The sequence below is a fragment of the Stylophora pistillata genome, chromosome 13 (genome assembly GCF_964205215.1).
Source record: "Stylophora pistillata chromosome 13, jaStyPist1.2, whole genome shotgun sequence".
Classification (NCBI taxonomy): domain Eukaryota; kingdom Metazoa; phylum Cnidaria; class Anthozoa; order Scleractinia; family Pocilloporidae; genus Stylophora; species Stylophora pistillata.
In genome coordinates, this window is record NC_142531.1 from 23,418,651 (window position 1) to 23,437,230 (window position 18,580).

An 18,580-nucleotide genomic window follows, 5' to 3' on the forward strand; every position below is an offset into this window, starting at 1 on the left:
TAAATCGCTAGAAATTTGCTGAAGTTACTAACAGAAAAATGGACTAAAATTGTTCTCCTTTTGAATAAAAACTGCTGAGAAGAACAGAATTTTTGAAAATTAGCGTTATTTTAGTGCAAAACAGAGATAATAGTGCCCCTACTTTACCCTACTCTAGTTGGTAAAAATTATTATCAGGTAACCCAGACTTCCGCGAATAAACCCTTCGGTCATTCAAGGTCATAGGAGAACTGATTCAACATGGCGGCAGAGTTTACAAGTCTTGAGAGTTGCTTGGAAAAACATCTTCCACCAAAGGAGTTAGAAGAAGTGAAGAGAATTTTATATGGAAAGCCAGTCAGGTAAGTTGTAGATTGGAGTTGGGGTCTCTAACCTAGTGACTAAGCTTTTAGTGTATTCGCGTGGAAGTCAAGCAGTCGACTTGGCCGATCGAGACAATCGCGTACAATTTTCTCCACACCATAGGCCATTTTCATACTTTTACGTTCTTATTCTGGAAATCACCCCCGTGCGCCTCACCCCCCGATCTACAGCGTGTACATCTCATGACGTTCCTTTTTTGCCTGCACCTCCCCTCTCCCCCCCTCAAAAAGCTCGAAGCTGAGGACCCTTCATATTTCATTTTCTGAGGGCCTTTAAAGACAATCAAGAGTTTTGATTTTTGTATGTCTTGAGGTGGGAATGACGATTAAGTGTCCTCCATACCAGCCCTGTAGAGTTGTTTTTCTTAAACAGTCCTGGAGAGATGTCAAGTAAAACAAAGTAAAACAAAGTAAAAGTGGCCTTTTTTTGGTTTCTGTAGCAAGAAGCAATTGTGAGTGTTGCTAGCCCCCTTCCCTATTGGGTGGAATACTATTTTATTGTAGGTTGCCCTCTAGCATTTCGTCAGGTTTCCTTAATGGGTTATTAGCATCGATGTTTATTCTCAAGGTGGTGAGAAACACTGATAGAAAAAAAAAAAATCCTTGTTTAAGGACACAACATGAGCCCTAGCAAGAGTTCAAACTGCCAACTTTTCAATCTGAAGTACAGTGCAGTAACCATTTATAAACCATCACTTATCCACTAGGACAAGACATTTTTAAAAATATTTGCAAAGATACTTTTTTTTAACCCCTTCATTCCCTAGATCTAATTAGTAATTCTTCGTTTTGTCTGCCATACAATTTTATGGTACCAGATCAGAGAATTTGGCATTTGATCACATAATACCGGCAATCCCCTAATTGATATTTTTCTTTAGTCTCATTACTTGTCTGCTTGATATTGTACAGATACTGTAAGGAGAAATTTTTTCGTGATCACTCATGGGAGTTAGGCCCACTTCAAACATCGAATTTCACATGTGCTGACCTGAACTCCTATGTTAGTCAACTAAAATAGTTAAATATGGCATTTGATTCAAACGTCGAATTTAACTCTGTTCCTTGTCAATATTCCTGGGCACACCACTTATTTGCTAGACCGTGACGGAGACGTCTATTGAGCATTTGCTTAATTACTTAACTGATGCTTTTGTTTTGCTGTTTGTTTTTGCTTCGTCATCTTCGCTTTTCATCATGATACTCTGACTTGATTCATGTTCCATCATTTCATTGAAACATGACTCGCAATATGCCACAGATTTTCCTACTTTCCATCCAGGAGTGCCCACTTTGTTTTCAAAAACCAAACACCTCATACAAAAGTAATTACTGCACGTCAAACAACTATATATTGTCTTTGCAAAGCAAGAACTATGAATTCCTTTGTCTCCCACCATTTTTTTGTGCTGTTTTGGCTTTTTCACACATGGAACTAACAGAATTCCTGGTAGTTTGTGGGTAATAAATGAGTCATAATAATTTCCTGTAATTCATGCATTAAGTTTGGCACATGTGAGATGCGATGTTTGAATCAACAGTCGAACCTAAGTCGAATCTTCGACTGTTTCAGTCGCAGACACGGTGAAAGTCGCCTTTAATTTGAAACAGGCGAATTTTTGATTCAAACATCACACTTCACAAGCATATAACTCTCACATTAAGTTCGGCACATGAAATTTGACGTTTGAACCGGGCCTTAAAGGTTTAATGTATAGAGTTCTATTTTTTTGGACAGTAAACTCGAGCTACCTGAGGAAGCATTTAAAATGGCTGCGCAGGGAAACTTTGAACTGGCAGGATACAAGTTTGATGTCCAAGAGGAGCAAATGCGCAGACCTCGCATAGTTAGAATAGGAGCTGTACAGAACAAAATAGTGCTGCCTACATCTTCACCACTGGCAAATCAGGTGAGAACCTAGTCGTTAATAATTTTTCAGGGAAAGTTGGCAGTCTCACCTGTGAGTTTTGAGTGGATAATCTGATGACCCAGCCAAGTCATTTCTGTTGAGGTATAATTCAATTTTCTTTTGTTTTGTAGCTGTCAGCTCTCCATGCAAGAATTAAAGAAATTACTGAGGCTGCAGCCATGTGTGGAGTCAACGTCATCTGTTTTCAAGAATGTTGGAGTAAGTTGTATTATAGCTGAGAGTGAGATACATCTGATCATGTCCTAAGCTTGTGAACCCTTGTGAATCTTCTTATGAAGAGAACAATGATTGACATGAGCACAAGTGGTGGAGATGAGGGGAGACATAAAAGAGTAAGGGTACAAGAAATATATCACCCCACTTGCTCGAAGCTAGGTTTTAGGGTTAGTATATTTGTATTTCTCTGATATTGTATCCTCCACTTTGTTTTTATCAGCCATGCCATTTGCTTTTTGCACCCGTGAAAAGCATCCGTGGACAGAATTTGCTGAGTCAGCAGAAGATGGGCCAACCATTAAACTCTGCCAAGAGGTACATTAAGGTACTTCAGGCTTTTGGCTAGCCAGAGGAAACAAAAAAGGCTTCTTGATTATTAGAGACAGTTGGGCTTCCAGTGGCAGCTAAGAAGCAAGCAGATGTATTATTCACTTATAAAGTGGTGGCTACCTGCTCATAGCTGTTACATATTAACTCTCCTTGTACTCAGACAACATGGTTTGATGTTACTCTGGTTTAAGATTTTAATCAATGTAAGAGGTCGATGAATTGTAATTTTCCCGGTTACATTCTTTAAAATCTTAAACTAGAGTAGCATCAAACCATGTCTGATTGTTTACCTGGTTGCTTTGTGAATTTTAGTATACCTATCTCTTTGTACTCCTAACATGCATGCAGTTCTCTTCAAATTTGTTCAAATTTGTTGAACCTAAGGATCAATGTAACTACATGAATTGGAATAAATCTCAAAATGCAAACCTTGGACTTCCTTGGAGGCAAGAGACTCTTCAAACCTTCAAAACTACCTGCCTGTTGTTCAAATTACCTGTTATTACATATATCTTATTAACCAAGCGCGAGGGCCGTACTAGGAGAATATCGGCCCGAAGTCTTGACCATACGGACCGAGCGCAGCAAGGTCCATACAAAAAAGACCGAGGGTCGATATTCTTCCAGTACGGTCCCGAGCAAGCTTGGTTAATAAGAGATTTATTATACGACTGAAGTTCAAAGGGGCACAAGTGCGGTATCATTTGGGACCCTTTTGGACAGTGCCCGGTCCAATACTGAGAGAATATTGACCAGCAATAGAGCATTTTGATTGGTTGATTTTAGTTATTGGCCCTCTGGCTGCCCGAGTCGTGTAATAACATATCTTATTGAAACCCATAAGAGAGAGTGATGATTTGTATTTTCTGGGTAGTCTTTAACAAGAACTGTATTGACTAGCCTCCTAAGGCTTTAAGTTTTTCTTGATTCTTCACTTTATTTGTTTTACCAGCTTGCCAAACAACACAATATGGTCATAGTGTCTCCAATTTTGGAAAGAGACAGTGTGCATCAGGATAAAATCTTCAATACAACAGGTACTTTCAGATATAAAATTGGTCACAATTGTTATTTTAATGTGTTGTTTTTTTAAGAGTGCTGTAACCTCATCAACTTCTTTGATTAACCAACCTTACGTCACCATTAATTACTATGATTTCACAGTGCATTACTGAAGTGCCATATTTCAGTGTTTGGTTTGGCAACTGTTGCACAAATCTAGTTACTTTGTGAACCAACATTGGTACATGTACTGTTAATGCTAGTGCTTTATTGAAAGTCAGGTTTGTTCCAAGAGATTTTTTGATTCAAACAGAATCATGCATTTTTCAGTGATAATTTCCAATAATGGCTCAGTCCTTGGAAAAACAAGGAAAAATCACATTCCTAGAATTGGAGATTTTAACGAGGTACAAATATTTTTGTTCTTTTTTCATATGTAATCAAAAATTCAAAGCCTTTGGGCACTGAATAGATTGGCATGTATTAAATCAATTTATTTATTGCTTCTTAGGAGACCTTTTTTAGGGGGAGGGGGGGGGAAGGGGGAGGGAAAATCATGAAAGTACAGGATTCCACATAGAATCCTGCCAGATCCAATGATATTCTGAAGGATCCTAAACAAGTTTCTCTAGTCCATTAAAATTTGCTTACTCAAAACGAATTAGCTCCAGGACTGTTGTCATTTCTTTTGTAATTTATGAACAGTCAACCTACTACATGGAAGGAGATACAGGACACCCAGTGTTCCAGACACAGTTTGGTGAGGTTCACTTTTTTCAAATGATTTATGGTAATGGTGATGCATGGTCCCCAAAATATGTTTTTTCTTTAAAGTGCACCTACACCCAAAAAATTTTTTTCGCTTAACGAAGTAAGCTTATTTTTTTGAGTATTTCTGCGCAAAAATTTTTTTATTTGCTCAAATCTTCAATTTTCTATGCCCAGTCAAAATACGGAAAATCGGCCGCCATCTTGCCCCACGACCGAGTTTAAAGAAGAATGGCTCTAGCGGGTAATGTGACGTCAAATCGAGAACACGAAAGTCTGCATCTCACACATTTTCACTTGTTTGGGAAGATTGTCGTCGATATCGTCCGAAATATGCCGACTAGGTGTGTTGCATGAAGATTGTATGGAGCGCGATACCCTCTTGCAAATTTCGCACGTTGCTACATCCCTCTACAACACACTTAGTCGGCATATTTTCGGACAATTATCGACTACAACCTTCCCAAACAAGTGAAAATGTGTGAAAAGCAGACTTTCGTGTTCTCGATTTGACGTCACATTACCCACTAGAGCCATTCCTCTTTAAACTCGGTCGTGGGGCAAGATGGCGGCCGATTTTCCGTATTTTGACTGGGCATAGAAAATTGAAGATTTGAGGAAATAAAAAAATTTTTGCGCAGAAATACTCAAAAAAATAAGCTTACTTCGTTAAGCGAAAAAAATTTTTTGGGTGTAGGTGCACTTTAACCTTAGTCAAACATGAAGGGTCTCTCAAGATATTGTTTTGACTCTCATGCAGGTCGCATTGCAGTAAATATTTGTTACGGTCGTCATCACCCACTAAACTGGCTAATGTATGCAATAAATGGTGCTGAGGTCTGCTTTAATCCCTCGGCAACTGTGGGTGCTTTAAGGTAGGTTGTGTGTTCTTAAGCTCAGGTTTCAACCTCTCGAATAAGGGAGGACACTCAAGGGAAACTGTGGTTGGCTTATGCCACCAAAGAGATAAGATCTTACCTTACCTACCAGCACATACTCCTTTCGGCAAAGCGAGGGAGTGCCCTAACCCCCCCCTACTTCCACCCATTTTCGTTTACCCTGTAGGTTTACACACAAATGTTCTTATTTGTATTTACAGTGAACCCATGTGGCCCATTGAGGCTCGCTGCGCATCTATAGCCAACAACTACTTCACTGTTGCAATTAACAGGATTGGGACAGTAAGTACACTTTGCTCTGACATTGCACTAACATTTGCAATGTCACTGCGATGTAAGCCCAAGATGTGGGACTTAAGGCCCTTCCCTTTTTGTTGAGGGAATCAGTGGCTTGAGGTCTTAAATGCTTTTGTTGTAATGACTTAGAAGAGACCTAGTACTTCAGATCCATGTAACATTTGATACATTTTGTACAATTGAGGAAATAAGGGCTTTCTCTTTACTGCGCATGTTCTTTTGCCATCCATAGGAAGTCTTTGAAAATGAGTTCACTTCAGGGGATGGCAAACCAGGTAGCTATAATAACTGGGTAATGTTTTTCTTTTCCCTCTCTAACCTATCATCAAATTGCAATTAGGAGGAAGATGATTTCTGTAAAATCTATGAGTAGAGGAATGTTTGCTTTAAAATAGATGTTACTCAAAAGCAGGAGCTGTGCAATGCAAAAAACCTTGCTAGTTGTAGATATCAAATGTTTAAAAGGGTCTGAATGGAGAAGGTTATGTTTTGAGTATTTAGTGACAAGTGGAACTTAAGAATTGTGAACTTTGACAATTACAATTAGTTATGTAAATTTGTTATTTTTCTCCTTAGCTCATAAGGACTTTGGTCACTTTTATGGTAAGTTCTCCACTTGCTGGTATTTTATTGATTTTTGTGATTAAAGTAAGTCATAATGAACCATGTCTGACCATGTTTCATTTTCAATTGTTAGGTTCCTCCTATGTTGCTGCTCCAGATGGCAGTCGTACCCCAGTGAGCTATTTTAATGAATATTTTTTTGATTAGTCTTCAATAAAGTACACAAAGTAAAAGATAGAAACCGGTAGCAATATATATTTACAGGTTTTGCAGAATATTAGCAGCCAGTTTTTTACCTTGTTTGAAGATCAATGTCAGTCTTGCTAATTGCATCATGTCAATTGGATGGTTTGGTCCAAGATTATCTAAGGTTCAGCGATACCATAGCCTAAGAGAAGATTTCTGTACATATTAAGAAATTTTATCGTTATGAGCATTATTTTTCTTGTACAGGGTTTATCCAGAGTTAATGATGGCCTTCTTGTGACTGAGGTAGACTTGAACCTGTGCAGACAAGTTAAGGACCGCTGGTGTTTTCAGGTGTGTAAGGTGCAAGGTTTCTTGCTCTTTGTGGCAACTTAGGTGGTCTGCTGCCACCTTCAGGTTAGGTCTTGCTGGAGGACAACTGGTCATGGTAGGCTAACCTCCCCTCCCCCCTTGTGAATTTTGTTAGGTGTCCCTGACAGTTTGTTTGGTATCAGTGTGGAGGGTTGGGTGGAGAGGAGGCGGTGAAGCATCTTGCCCAAGAACACAATACAATGACCTGACCTTAGTTTGAACCTGGACTTGTTGATCAACATTCCCAGTTCCCCAGCACCCCAACCACTTAGTCACCCCTCTTTTTATCTTGTGTCTCACTTTAGACTCTGGGAGGACTTTTGTTTTATGTCAGGCAACTCCTTCTTTCCAGATCATTGCGCGACATCCTTCAAATCAGCTGTTGAAACAGGCTTCTCTAGACACTTCTAAAATTGATTCCTTTCATTTCCCAGATGACTCAGAGGTTGGAAATGTATGCCAAGTTATTGACTCAAGCTGTGGAACCAGGTTACAAGCCACAGATAGTCCATGATGAAGCTTAGAACATTGGATATTGACTGACTGAGTGTGGATATGTTCTGTACCGGAGCCGAATAATTTTACTATGTTGACTAAATGCACCATTGAAATATTACAGTTTTGAAAATATCGACTGATACAAAGAAATTACACTAAAAAAAGAACACTATTTTTGTAGTTTTGTGTTAATTGTGATTCTTGGAATATAAAGAAGAAATCAATTCTTGTTTGAGGATCTAGGGTATACAGAGAAGAGACACTATTTTCGACCATCATGGGAAAATGACAGGTTGTTTCCAGCCAGATAATGATTAAGACAGCATAGTTTAAGTTGATTATAATTTTGCAGTTCAGTTTATGTCTCACTTACTTGTTCTTTTGCCTGCACACGGGATGTCCATGTACTAGTATAAAAGTCTTTGCTGAATTTGGGGTAGAGACAGAATATTTTGCTTCTATTCTCGTACTTATTTAGTTCAAACTAAACGTTCTTGTTTGTACTCACGTGAAACTGGTCGAAACTATTCTGGCGCAAATGAAGAATGAAAATGTACTTTCATTTGAACCTTTTGTCGAGCTCGTTCTACGGTGTTTGTTCATTTTTCTTTTTTTTCAAACGTAAGCTTTGAACTCACCGTTTTCTGCATTTTGTTTCCAGTTCTTGGAAACTGATTGCTAATTAATGAGTGCCATGCTTCTTTCTGTGAAGACAAGTTTCAAAACAGCCCGGGTCACTCGAACCACCAACCACGTGAACTGAAATTGACTGCTGATTGGCCCCCTGTCTAGCAACTTTTCCAGGGTTTCTATCACTTTTTATGGCCACTGCCTGGAGAGTTATCGTTGTTGCTGTTGTTTTCATTGTCTTTGAGCGCTTTCTATAATGTTCATTCTTCAGACGCTAAATTCATCGTTTAAAGCGTTTTTAATCAGCCAGGGTACTAGGGTTGGACATAAGGATTTAATTATTTTCGCTCTTTTCTATATTGTTGTGGATACTCTCAGAAGAGACTTGACAGTGACTGTCATTTTTCTGCGTTCTGATTGGCTCCGTGATGACAACCGATGGGCGATGAGTTGAAGAGTAAATTTTTCCCTGTTTCCGTTTTTTGGCCCAAGCTGCAGACATGTGTCACCCCTCCCAAGTAGCATGGTTTCCATCGCGGAGACCTATGGGATTGCGGTTTGTTGCCACGGTAAACAAATATGGCGGACGGACTTATCAAAAGTACCCGAAAGACACCTACAAAGTTTGACAATGGATATGAACCGACTTTTGACTTTGATGGCACTCCTTCCTGTCTAAGCTGGAAAGTTGAAGATGTCGCTGACTGGGTGGAATTTTTAGGGTTCCCGCAGTATCGGGTGAGACGAAAATTGCAATCAAGGGCCGAGAGTTTTTGAAAAAATAATTTTGTCCAGTTTTCTCGGATTTATCATCCGTCAAGGCTCATTTCTGTCTAAAATATTTAAGTTTTCCAATTGTCTGCGTAACTTTTATGGTGTATATAGAACACTTATTTAAAAAAAAACAAAAACAAAAAAACAGAGTAGACCAGCTGGGAAGCTATTAGAAAGCTAATGTAAGTAACTTAATTCTACAGTCTTGGAGTATAATTTGATCATATCGAGAATTGAAGTTGTTTTTGATCCATTGTCTACAGGCCTGTTTTAAAGAAAATCTCATAAATGGAAGGAAACTTATCAATGTCGATGCTTCATCTTTACCAAGAATGGGTGTCACAGACTTTGAACACATTAAGGTTTGTCTACAGAATACCTATGAGGGAACAATCCAGTTCTTTTTTTTTTTTTCCGTTTGTCGTCCTGGCTTGTCGAACAAGTCACCTGTATTCAGAGGTGTTCTACTGACAGCGAAAAAAGATAATTTAACGAGAAGTCACTTAACTCTGTATAATTCTGAATTTAAACGCAAATCAGCGTGTACATGCATGGTGATCCATGCATGGTGCTGCATCTTGTGGCTACAAGGGCTTCCTCCAGGACATGATACTTGGGTATGAATGTAAAAAACATGCAGTTTACCCCAGCACACGTACCCTGGACTGAGTTGTTTGAAGTTAGATTCGCACTAATTCCGGTACAATTCTCCTGACGATAAATAGCTTTTGTAGACAGTCAAATACAAGTGTTCCTTGAGTTTTTGTTTTAATCGATCTTGGCGTGCCAGCTCAGAGACAAACAAAATACAGAATTTTGTTATTCTTTCTTTTCTCAGGTAATAGCTAAAAGAGTTCGAGAAGTGTTAGGAATAGAGGAACCATACTGGAACCGTAGCATCTCTCTCCTACACAGGGAATCACTCGGACTGTTTCTTGAAAAGAAAAGTAACACTGGTGTAGAAGCAGATCTGTTGACTTTTGAAGATTACAAACGTTACTTACAGAAACTAGAGCCTTGTGAAAACAACAAAAGATAATGCTTCTTTCAGGGATATGTGGCAACCTATCTTTGCAAGTGGCTACACATGTGTTATTACAGTTAGTGTGTTTTTAATACATTCTCAGTCTTTACTTCCTATCAGTGAGAAGGAAGGAAAGAGGGAACAGTATGCTTCTTCTTTGAGCTTCTTTCATTTCATAATTTGTAACAGATCCTTTGTCAATCAATACCTCATTTTTGTTTGTCATTTGTCTACTGTATTTATTACTCTAATTCATTTGTCTTTCAAAGTTGACGACTTGAAAATCTGAAATATGTAACATTCACTCAGGTCACTTTTCAGTGTATAATGCAAGTGCTTGGTTACTCTTGGTTCCATTGTCATCTAACAGTGCCTCATGGTGATTTGTGAATGGTATCCTCTGAATACAGGTTCATTTACAGTAAATTTGGAAGAGAAAATTGAAACCAAGGTCTGCATCAATTTTGCAAAGTTCTAACTGTGATAGCCAACACTTGAGTTTGTGTTTATCAATAGACTAAGCAAAGTTTCAAAGAGGACCACAACTTTCCTACAAACCAGTGCAGTGGAAGATACCTCACCTAAAGCAGAAGACATCAGTGAACTTTCTCTGCCCCAATAATCTGATCCCTCCCACTCACCAGAAAGTTTGATGTGATGTTATTTTTGCTCAGATATAAATGAATGCAGTATGAACAAAAGATTTGCAAATTTATTCATCATGCTTTACCCATTAATAGCCACAGCTTTTGTGAAAAACTGTGTTGTGAAGCTAGTCAAGCAGATTTGGGGTCACTGTTGTGGTTTTAAAAGCTCAAACTTACCACAAACCCATTGACAGCTTGTACTCTCGATCCAAATGCAAAATGGCAGCCTGAAAATCTCGGGCAGGCACAGAAAGCAAAATTTGGAGATAGCTTTTGGGTTGAAAAGTGATGCCCCACTTATGACTTTTCTCTCTTTCTCCTGCCCTTTTTTCCCCTTTCCTTGCCTGAAGTTTCTCCTGACTTGCTGGAAATTTAGTAGGCTTCATTTTGGTGTGGAGATTTTTTAGGAAACTACTCATTTTCAAACCACATGTTCAGAAAGGTAGGTAGGTTATAGAACAAGATTTTCGTGCAGATTTTCAGGTCAAAGTTACATGGTTTTTTGGCTATTTCTCCAATCTCCTTCACTCAATTGCGCTCATTCTAGTATTGTTTGCAAGATATTTTCAACCTGTTTCAGTACATGCTCAAAGTTGTGCTCCAGGGTTAAAAGCAATGATGCCACAAGGCATAGAAAGGGTGTGGTTCCACATGGGTGCTTACAGGTGCACTGGACGTCAATAGGTTATGGGGCATTTGAACATGACTTTGTCATGGCTACATCTTTCTCTCAACTTTTATTGTTGACAGCTATGAGTTATTTGGACATGTCTTCATGTAACTATTAAAGCAACACAAGATAAAAAAAGTTCTTGAGATATTTTTAACATAGTTACATAAATAATCTCTGTTTTATATTAACGGTGAGTTATCTGCAACAGGCCTCCCTCCATCCATTTTCCTCCTTGTTTCTAGCTAACTAAATACTCAACTGTGAAAGAGAGTACACAAAATGAATATTTGTTTCACAAGAGTATTATGTAACGAAAGCACCAACGGTGACAACTTAACTAAAAGATCTGAAGCAATAGGGTATTTTGAATTTCCCCCCCAAACTAGACCCTTTGAACTGCAAGAAGCCTTTTACATCTATCTCAGCTGAATTGACAAACTTAAGCTATAACCTTTTGAGCTATTCTATGAAATGAAACTGGGAATCTCTCAAGTTTTTGCTATCTACTTAAGTGTCATTTAGTCCCATCTTTCTGACTGCACCCTGAATCTAGTGAACAAATTGAAAAAATTTACAAAAGGAGAAATTACATCAGGTAGACTGAGGCAGAAGTTGATAAGAAAACACGAGAAAAGACATGAGAACACGTTCCCAGAAGAATATTCAGTAAAAGATTATATATCATTATCATCTTCTTCTGGGAGAGCTGTTTGTTGGGCATCAGCAAGCTCCTGCTCGTAGTGTTGCATTAGTTGTTGATCAACCTGGACCTCTGGTGGCTCCAGAGCTGGCATCTCCACAAACTCTAAATTTGGATCACCAACAAGTTTTCTTGCTAACCACAAGAATGGCTTCTCAAAGTTGTAGTTACTTTTGGCACTTATGTCATAGTACTGTAAGGAAATAGAGAAAGTGATGTTACCAACAATCCATTCTGTATAGATTGTATTTTATGTCTATCTACATTGTACAGAAAAGCCTTCTGGCTTAACTGAACTGCCAACTAAGAATCAAATCCTTGTTTTATTGTTTATCTTTGACATTTACCACGTCAAATTTACCACACTCTCCTGAAAACCTATTGCTCCAATCATCATGTCTCCTATTTCCCTTACAACCTAACTGTGAAAGCGCAAGTGTCATATCACACAACTTCCTTCATATTGACCCTATTTTGGTCTCCCAGGAGGAGATGAGTATTCAATAAATTTGTGTTTTTGCCAAATGGAATGGAAATAAGCTGGTTAGAGAATAGTGGTTGGCACTTTTCATTTTCCAGACTAATTTTACATGCATTACTAATTCTTGTTTCCTACATCTGATCAGTTGCGCATTAAGGTAAATGCGCTTTGCAGGTAGGTAATTCAAAGCATTCAAGTTATAAATTATGCATTCTTTTCTGCTGTTTGGATTGAGCTGAAAAGAATGTATAACTTTTTTTTTTTTTCAGATAAAAAGGCTACTTTTTTGCATCCTCCTTTCCTGAAATATGATTAATTCTTAGTGAATTCACAGGTAAAAATACCTGTAAGTTCTTCTTTCTGTGAAATGTTATTGACTTGGCCTTGACTTTACGATCTTTGATATCAACTTTGTTTCCACAAAGCACAATAGGGATGTTTTCACACACTCTAACAAGATCTCTATGCCAGTTTGGCACATTCTTGTAAGTCACTCGTGATGTTACATCAAACATGATGATTGCACACTGGCCCTGGATGTAGTAACCATCACGCAGACCGCCAAACTTTTCCTGCCCAGCAGTATCCCAGCAGTTAAACTGAATAGCCCCTCGGTTTGTGTAGAACACCAGTGGATGTACCTCAACTCCTAGAGTTGCTGGATACAGAAACAAGCCAAATGTGAGAACAATTAACCATTCAAATTCCAACATTTTATTTCTAATTCACTTTCAAGCAACTATGGATGTCACTTTTAGTAAGTTATCATTAAATGATTTCTCAGGTCAAAGGAACATTGCACTTTAATTTTCAGCCAACTGCAAGACATTCCTTAAAAAAAAAATAGATAAATTTAATCAATTCAGATCTCTAACTGTGTTTTCAGAATAAACTAGTGTCAAACTTCCAATTGTTGCAGCTTCTGGAAAAATTCAAACTTATTATAACACCTCTCTATCAACTTGTACCATACCTTTGACTTTCTCAAGAAAAGGATCAATAAGTCCCATTGCAATGGAACATTTACCAATGGGCTAACACAAAATCTGATGACACCCACACATGAATGATTTTACAGGGAGATCAACATTCCCACACTAACAATTAACAATTATGCACTAGAGGGGAGGTGATAAATGGAGTATATTTATCAGACTGCAAACAAGGAGGTAAATTATCCACCACTTTCACAGACAATGAGATAAATAGCTGTTTTGGCATTTACCCCACAGAAGCTGAAAATATAAGTTTATTTCTCTTTGGCTGCTCAGAGGTAAATAGTACTTGCTAATCCCTTCCAAACTAGGCAATCAGTGTGTGTTAAAGGTAATGTCCACTGAAGGCGAAGTGAATATTGTTGAATAATTATTGAATATTTGTTTTAGTATAATTGCTTAGGTGCTTTGTTGTATATATTCGTTTTGATGTTGAAACCATTTTGAGAACTTGTATCAAGATAATGGGCAACTTTCCACTAGAATTTGATAGTTTCATTTAATTCATTCAGCTAAAAATTAACTTCTTTCTTTTAAAAAGTGTTTCTCCAAGCCTATGGTTGGCCATTTGTTTCAAAATCATGACATGATATATGTGCAGTTTTTTGCCATCTATACTTGCAATCATTCCTGCTACACGATATATGTGTGTTTCTTTGCCTTGTATACTTCCATTTTATTCCCAAGTATATGACCATTTTTTTACAAACACCATGTGTGTGCACAAAAAAGCCCCTATATATGCCTTACATACAAATGTTTGTATATGGGGTTATAGCAGGCCATCATATAAAAGGCATCGAATTATATCATTAGCAATAAACCTACTTCATGTACAATAGAGCCGGAAAGTAACTTCAGTTTGAATCAAGCATGGCCGCCATGGTCATCTTATTTCGATCAAGGTTTGGTTCTTACTCATTGCCTTTGCTGCAGTGGTGGTTGTTGGTTCCCCAACAACAGATTTGTTGAATCAATACAAAATTTAAAGAAGATTAAAGATAAGTTTACAGAAAATGTATTATTCTGGTGTTAAAATGAAGGGCATTGATCGTTGCACTGTCCGGGGAGTTCATGTTTCTCTTTTTTTTCAGAGACTACACCCGAGAAAGTGAAATAATTTTGCCATTGTTCTTGTCGTTCTTGTTTTTCTTTTGAATAAAAATATAGGAAACCTTTTACCTGTCTCCAATTATCAATGTGGGATTGTTGTGTGACTTGACACTTGGGGTTAGTCATGATAGTTATTGTAAATAAATATTCATTCCTGTAGAACTGCGTTTACAATTTCAATCTTCTTCAAGGGGTCAAGGGATCTGAAGTTTCAAGATCTTGAAACTTCAGACCCCTTTAAATTTCGTATGGATTCAAACTCCAGTGACCATGATTCATCTTAATTTGTCTGAAATTGTAAACTTCGCGAGTTTTGCAATGAAAGACAATCACTGCAATCATTTGGTAAACTGAAATCAGTTCAATTACCACACTGGTGTTAGCGTTTACAAAAAATGATCGACAATTTTTATCAGTTTTGTTTATTTAATTGATTTTGCCAAGGTTTATGAGGGACAAATTTTGTTGGCGGCGCGTCTGAAAATTTTTCGGCTTCGAAGAACTCAATGTCAAGTCGTGAGAAACCATTTGCACTTAAAGAGAGTCAGAGATGACAGAAAATTTGTCACTTTTTTCAGTCACTCCCTAAATATTCATTCACTGCGTTAAAACATTAATCTCGATCACTTTTCTTTTTTAACTGCGTTAAAACATAAATCTCAATCACTCTTCAAGGGGTCTGAGGTTTCGAGGTCTGAGGTCTGAAGTTTTGAGACACCCGTATGTAACCTGGACTTGTACAATAAAGTTTTCTGCTGTGTTTGGGTCAGCATTTGGAAAGTGACGTTCACAGTCTCTCAACACACAGTCCACAGATTCCAACAAATCCGTTGTTGGGGAACTAACAACCACCACTACCACGAAGGCAATAAGTAAGAACCAAACCTTGATTGAGACGACCATAGGCCATTGCAGAAACGTGAGAGGACTGGGAGTGAGTGTGGTTGTTTTCCATTTGTTTGAAAAACTAAGATATTCAAATAAAAGATCAACTAAATTTTTTGTCAGATACAATGAAATATATGAAGTTCATATATTTTGAACTGCGGTTTTAGATACATATGATACACGATCCTCGCAGTAGACAGCGCTATTTAAGCAATAGCGAAAATCAGACCTGTACGGGATTCGAACCACTGACCTCTGCGAGGTCAGTGGTTCGAAGTCAGTGGTTCGGTCAGTGGTAGAGCCCTGCACTAGTATCGCAGAGGCCAGTGGTTTGAATCCCGTACAGGCCTGGTTTTTTTCAGGTCTGACTTTTGCTATTGCTTAACCCATTGCCACTTATGTGTAACACATGCCGACGAAAAGTCAAAATTCTGGAGAAACCAAGAAGGCAAACACAATGCGCAGTAAATTTTTAAAAATCAGCTTTTCCAAAAAACACGCTCCAGTGAAAGAGGACTATTTAAAGAACTTATTTCTGGCGAAAAAAAGCGATAGGTGTATATTATGTTGTAACTCAAAAATCAAGATGAAAGATAAAAATCGCTAAATATTTTCGCATGTGTGAAAATGGGCATGTGGATCATATTTCAAAGGGAATATGCAAATTTGTCCGTGAGTGAAGAGATCTCAAGTTCCATGGAATCTATCGATAAGAAGCAAGACTAAAATGGCCAAGAAATATTTCGCGACGTCAGATTGATTCAAAACAGTTTTTGATTTGCTGTTATAAGCGAAAAACGTACGAATTTCTTATGTGTACAAAGCCCACGCGGTAAAAATTCATCATGCATAGATCGTTGTTTACTTGCCTTCATGGCCAGAAATTGCGCAGCGTTATGTTGAAAATTCTGAAAAAACTTCGATTTGAGGCAAAATCTTCTATTAAACTATACTTTTTGAACACATTGTTACTTGAACATAATATTTACCGGGTGATCGAATCGTCAAATTGTCGCCAGGCCCTGATTGAAGTCCGAAAGTTCGGTTTTCACTTTACGTCCATAATTCGCATCGCCTTAGAGAATCGTAGTGTCGTTGACTTGAGAGCTTACTCTGTCACTTTTAAGACCTGGATATCCATTTTTTTCCAAGCAGAGTATTCTAGAGCATTGTTACTTTACATTCTGAATTTCACAAGGTCTAACTCGATCGCAAATGAACGAAAAATCCGACCTGAAAATTTTGAGGGTCGGCCGCGTGGACGCCATATTTTCAAATTTGATCATTTAGTGAAGACGCATAGAGTAATGCCCCTCTAGTACCCCCTAAAGTTGAAAAAATATCTGCGCAAACAACGGATTCTGATTGGCTTATTGATCTCCAAACTATAGAGGAAGTTTGGGGACAAAGCTCCACTTAGTATGGGAGGTAGGGGGGGAAAGCGTTCTCGCGCAAGGCGATCACGAGGTTCGGGCGGTTCAGGAGTCAATGTGTTAAATAGCGCTGTCTACTGCGAGGATCGTGTATCATATGTAAATTTTTTGTGGGCATATATATGCGTTTGTAAAAAAATGGTCATATACTTGGGAATAAAATGCAAGTATACGTGGCAAAAAATTGCATGTTTATCGTGTAGAAGGAATAATTGCAAGTATACGTGGGAAAAAAACCGCACATAAATTGTGTCATGATTTTGAAACAAATGGCTGACCATACAAGCCTAGTAGTATCTTTTGTGCTCTTCTGAATTGAATTTTCTTAATCATGTTCGTCACTGCCTCGATAAAATTTAATGTTCCCACTGTAATCACCTTGCACAAGGCAATTACAGCCAGTGGCAGGTGATTATAGCAAGATACGACACAATCCTCAACCAATCAGAGCATGCGCATCCCTATAATTACCATATCAATTATACTAAATTAAGCATAATTAGGCAAATGCATAAATCAGAGGTTTTTCTCTCAGACTTGCATCTTTTTCTGTTTATTTTGCACACTTTACTGAGCATATAGACTTGAAAAAAAATGTAATCCGGGAAAATGTCTGTCGTATTTGTACTTAGAGCAGCTCTTTACCGCTTCCAAATTGGAAAATTAATGGAAAGCATGCGTAATTAATCGGAAGAATTAATCAAAAAAAGCGCGGGAACTCTAACAGTTCAAATATTCTACTCGTATGTTGTTCAGAAACGAATTTAAGAGTTAAACCTTAGCTTTCGTTGAAAAATGTTGTATAGCATTGTAGGTATAGTTTTGCAGTTTACTCCTCCACTTAAATGAATGAGATATCTGTAGTAAATTAAAGTAGTTTAGGGTGAAATATAGCAGAATGGTGTCCCTGATACGGTGGAAAGTGCGAAATTAACTTGATTTCGAAGTTACTCACCGACGTATTTTTTTTCAAATTCTCCAGTCAAGTGGCGTTTGACAAACGTTGTCTTTCCAGTACCACCATCGCCAACAAGAACGAGCTAACCAGAAACATAAAACACGAACGTTCAGTATAAGTATACCCTTATATACGAACCTCAAGACATTGTGCAAAAATGCTATGATTGAGTAGAAATACTGAAATGAAGAGAAAACCCACTTTGAATCTGGCTACTGGCTCAACCTTTTGCTGTGCCATTTTTCCAGATAAGTTGAACCTTTGGAAGAACTCTTCACCCAACTGCTTAGAAATATTTCCTTCCGAACTCGTGGTCCAACTGTAGTCAAAACCGGTCTTAACCAGTGACGAACTGACGGTACTGTTACCCAGTCTCCTATCAGCCATTGGGGGCTTATATCCGTCACAGGAAATGTGTTTTATGTGGTGTAACAATCACAGAGAAGGGTGCGCACCGGCCATTTTAGTTGAAAAAGTATATACTCCTATAAAGGTAAAAGAATGATAAAAGTAAAACTTCGAGTCCTTTGTACTTTGCTTACGAAAAGGAGCGATCAGCTGTTCTGAAGAAGCAATTAGTGGCTGGGAATCTTTTGTTCCTTTTGAAGTTGAACGCGTTTGGAGAGGCTCGGAAAAATAATTGTTAGCCAATCCTCTGCAATGAAAACATCTGCCGTCAAATGCGAGTTCTTTAAGCAGCTGTAATCAATTCCCTCCCCGTGAAACGAGACATTCGTGTTGTTTCATACACTTCTGTTAAAAAGTCGCGAAGATTTAAGTTTGGACTTCTTTTTATATCTAAATGAAGCGGGCAGTAGAACAGAAATGTCGTACACTAT

General features: G+C 38.1%; 3 protein-coding genes across 3 annotated transcripts; 2 read left to right on the top strand and 1 right to left on the bottom strand.

The window, feature by feature from the left end:
- Positions 1 to 184: 184 nt before the first annotated feature.
- On the top strand, positions 185 to 7,781 carry LOC111330109 (beta-ureidopropionase). The gene is made up of 14 exons (XM_022934908.2): positions 185 to 341; positions 2,101 to 2,272; positions 2,404 to 2,491; positions 2,730 to 2,824; positions 3,792 to 3,876; positions 4,172 to 4,248; positions 4,547 to 4,601; positions 5,370 to 5,484; positions 5,709 to 5,790; positions 6,038 to 6,080; positions 6,382 to 6,408; positions 6,503 to 6,543; positions 6,823 to 6,909; positions 7,362 to 7,781. Exons 1-14 carry the CDS (start codon positions 241 to 243, stop codon positions 7,449 to 7,451), a joined length of 1,158 nt encoding a protein of 385 aa, XP_022790643.2. The 5' UTR covers positions 185 to 240; the 3' UTR covers positions 7,452 to 7,781.
- A 144-nt stretch (positions 7,782 to 7,925) lies between these two features.
- LOC111330110 (sterile alpha motif domain-containing protein 15) lies at positions 7,926 to 10,078 on the top strand. Its single transcript, XM_022934909.2, has 3 exons — positions 7,926 to 8,793; positions 9,093 to 9,191; positions 9,668 to 10,078. The coding sequence occupies exons 1-3, from the start codon at positions 8,635 to 8,637 to the stop codon at positions 9,866 to 9,868; spliced, it is 459 nt and encodes a 152-aa protein (XP_022790644.1). The 5' UTR covers positions 7,926 to 8,634; the 3' UTR covers positions 9,869 to 10,078.
- A 1,140-nt stretch (positions 10,079 to 11,218) lies between these two features.
- On the bottom strand, positions 11,219 to 18,102 carry LOC111330112 (GTP-binding nuclear protein Ran). Its single transcript, XM_022934910.2, has 4 exons — positions 17,943 to 18,102; positions 17,739 to 17,823; positions 12,699 to 13,012; positions 11,219 to 12,066 (listed from the first exon to the last, which is right to left on the bottom strand). The coding sequence occupies exons 1-4, from the start codon at positions 17,979 to 17,981 to the stop codon at positions 11,848 to 11,850; spliced, it is 657 nt and encodes a 218-aa protein (XP_022790645.1). The 5' UTR covers positions 17,982 to 18,102; the 3' UTR covers positions 11,219 to 11,847.
- Positions 18,103 to 18,580: the final 478 nt, after the last annotated feature.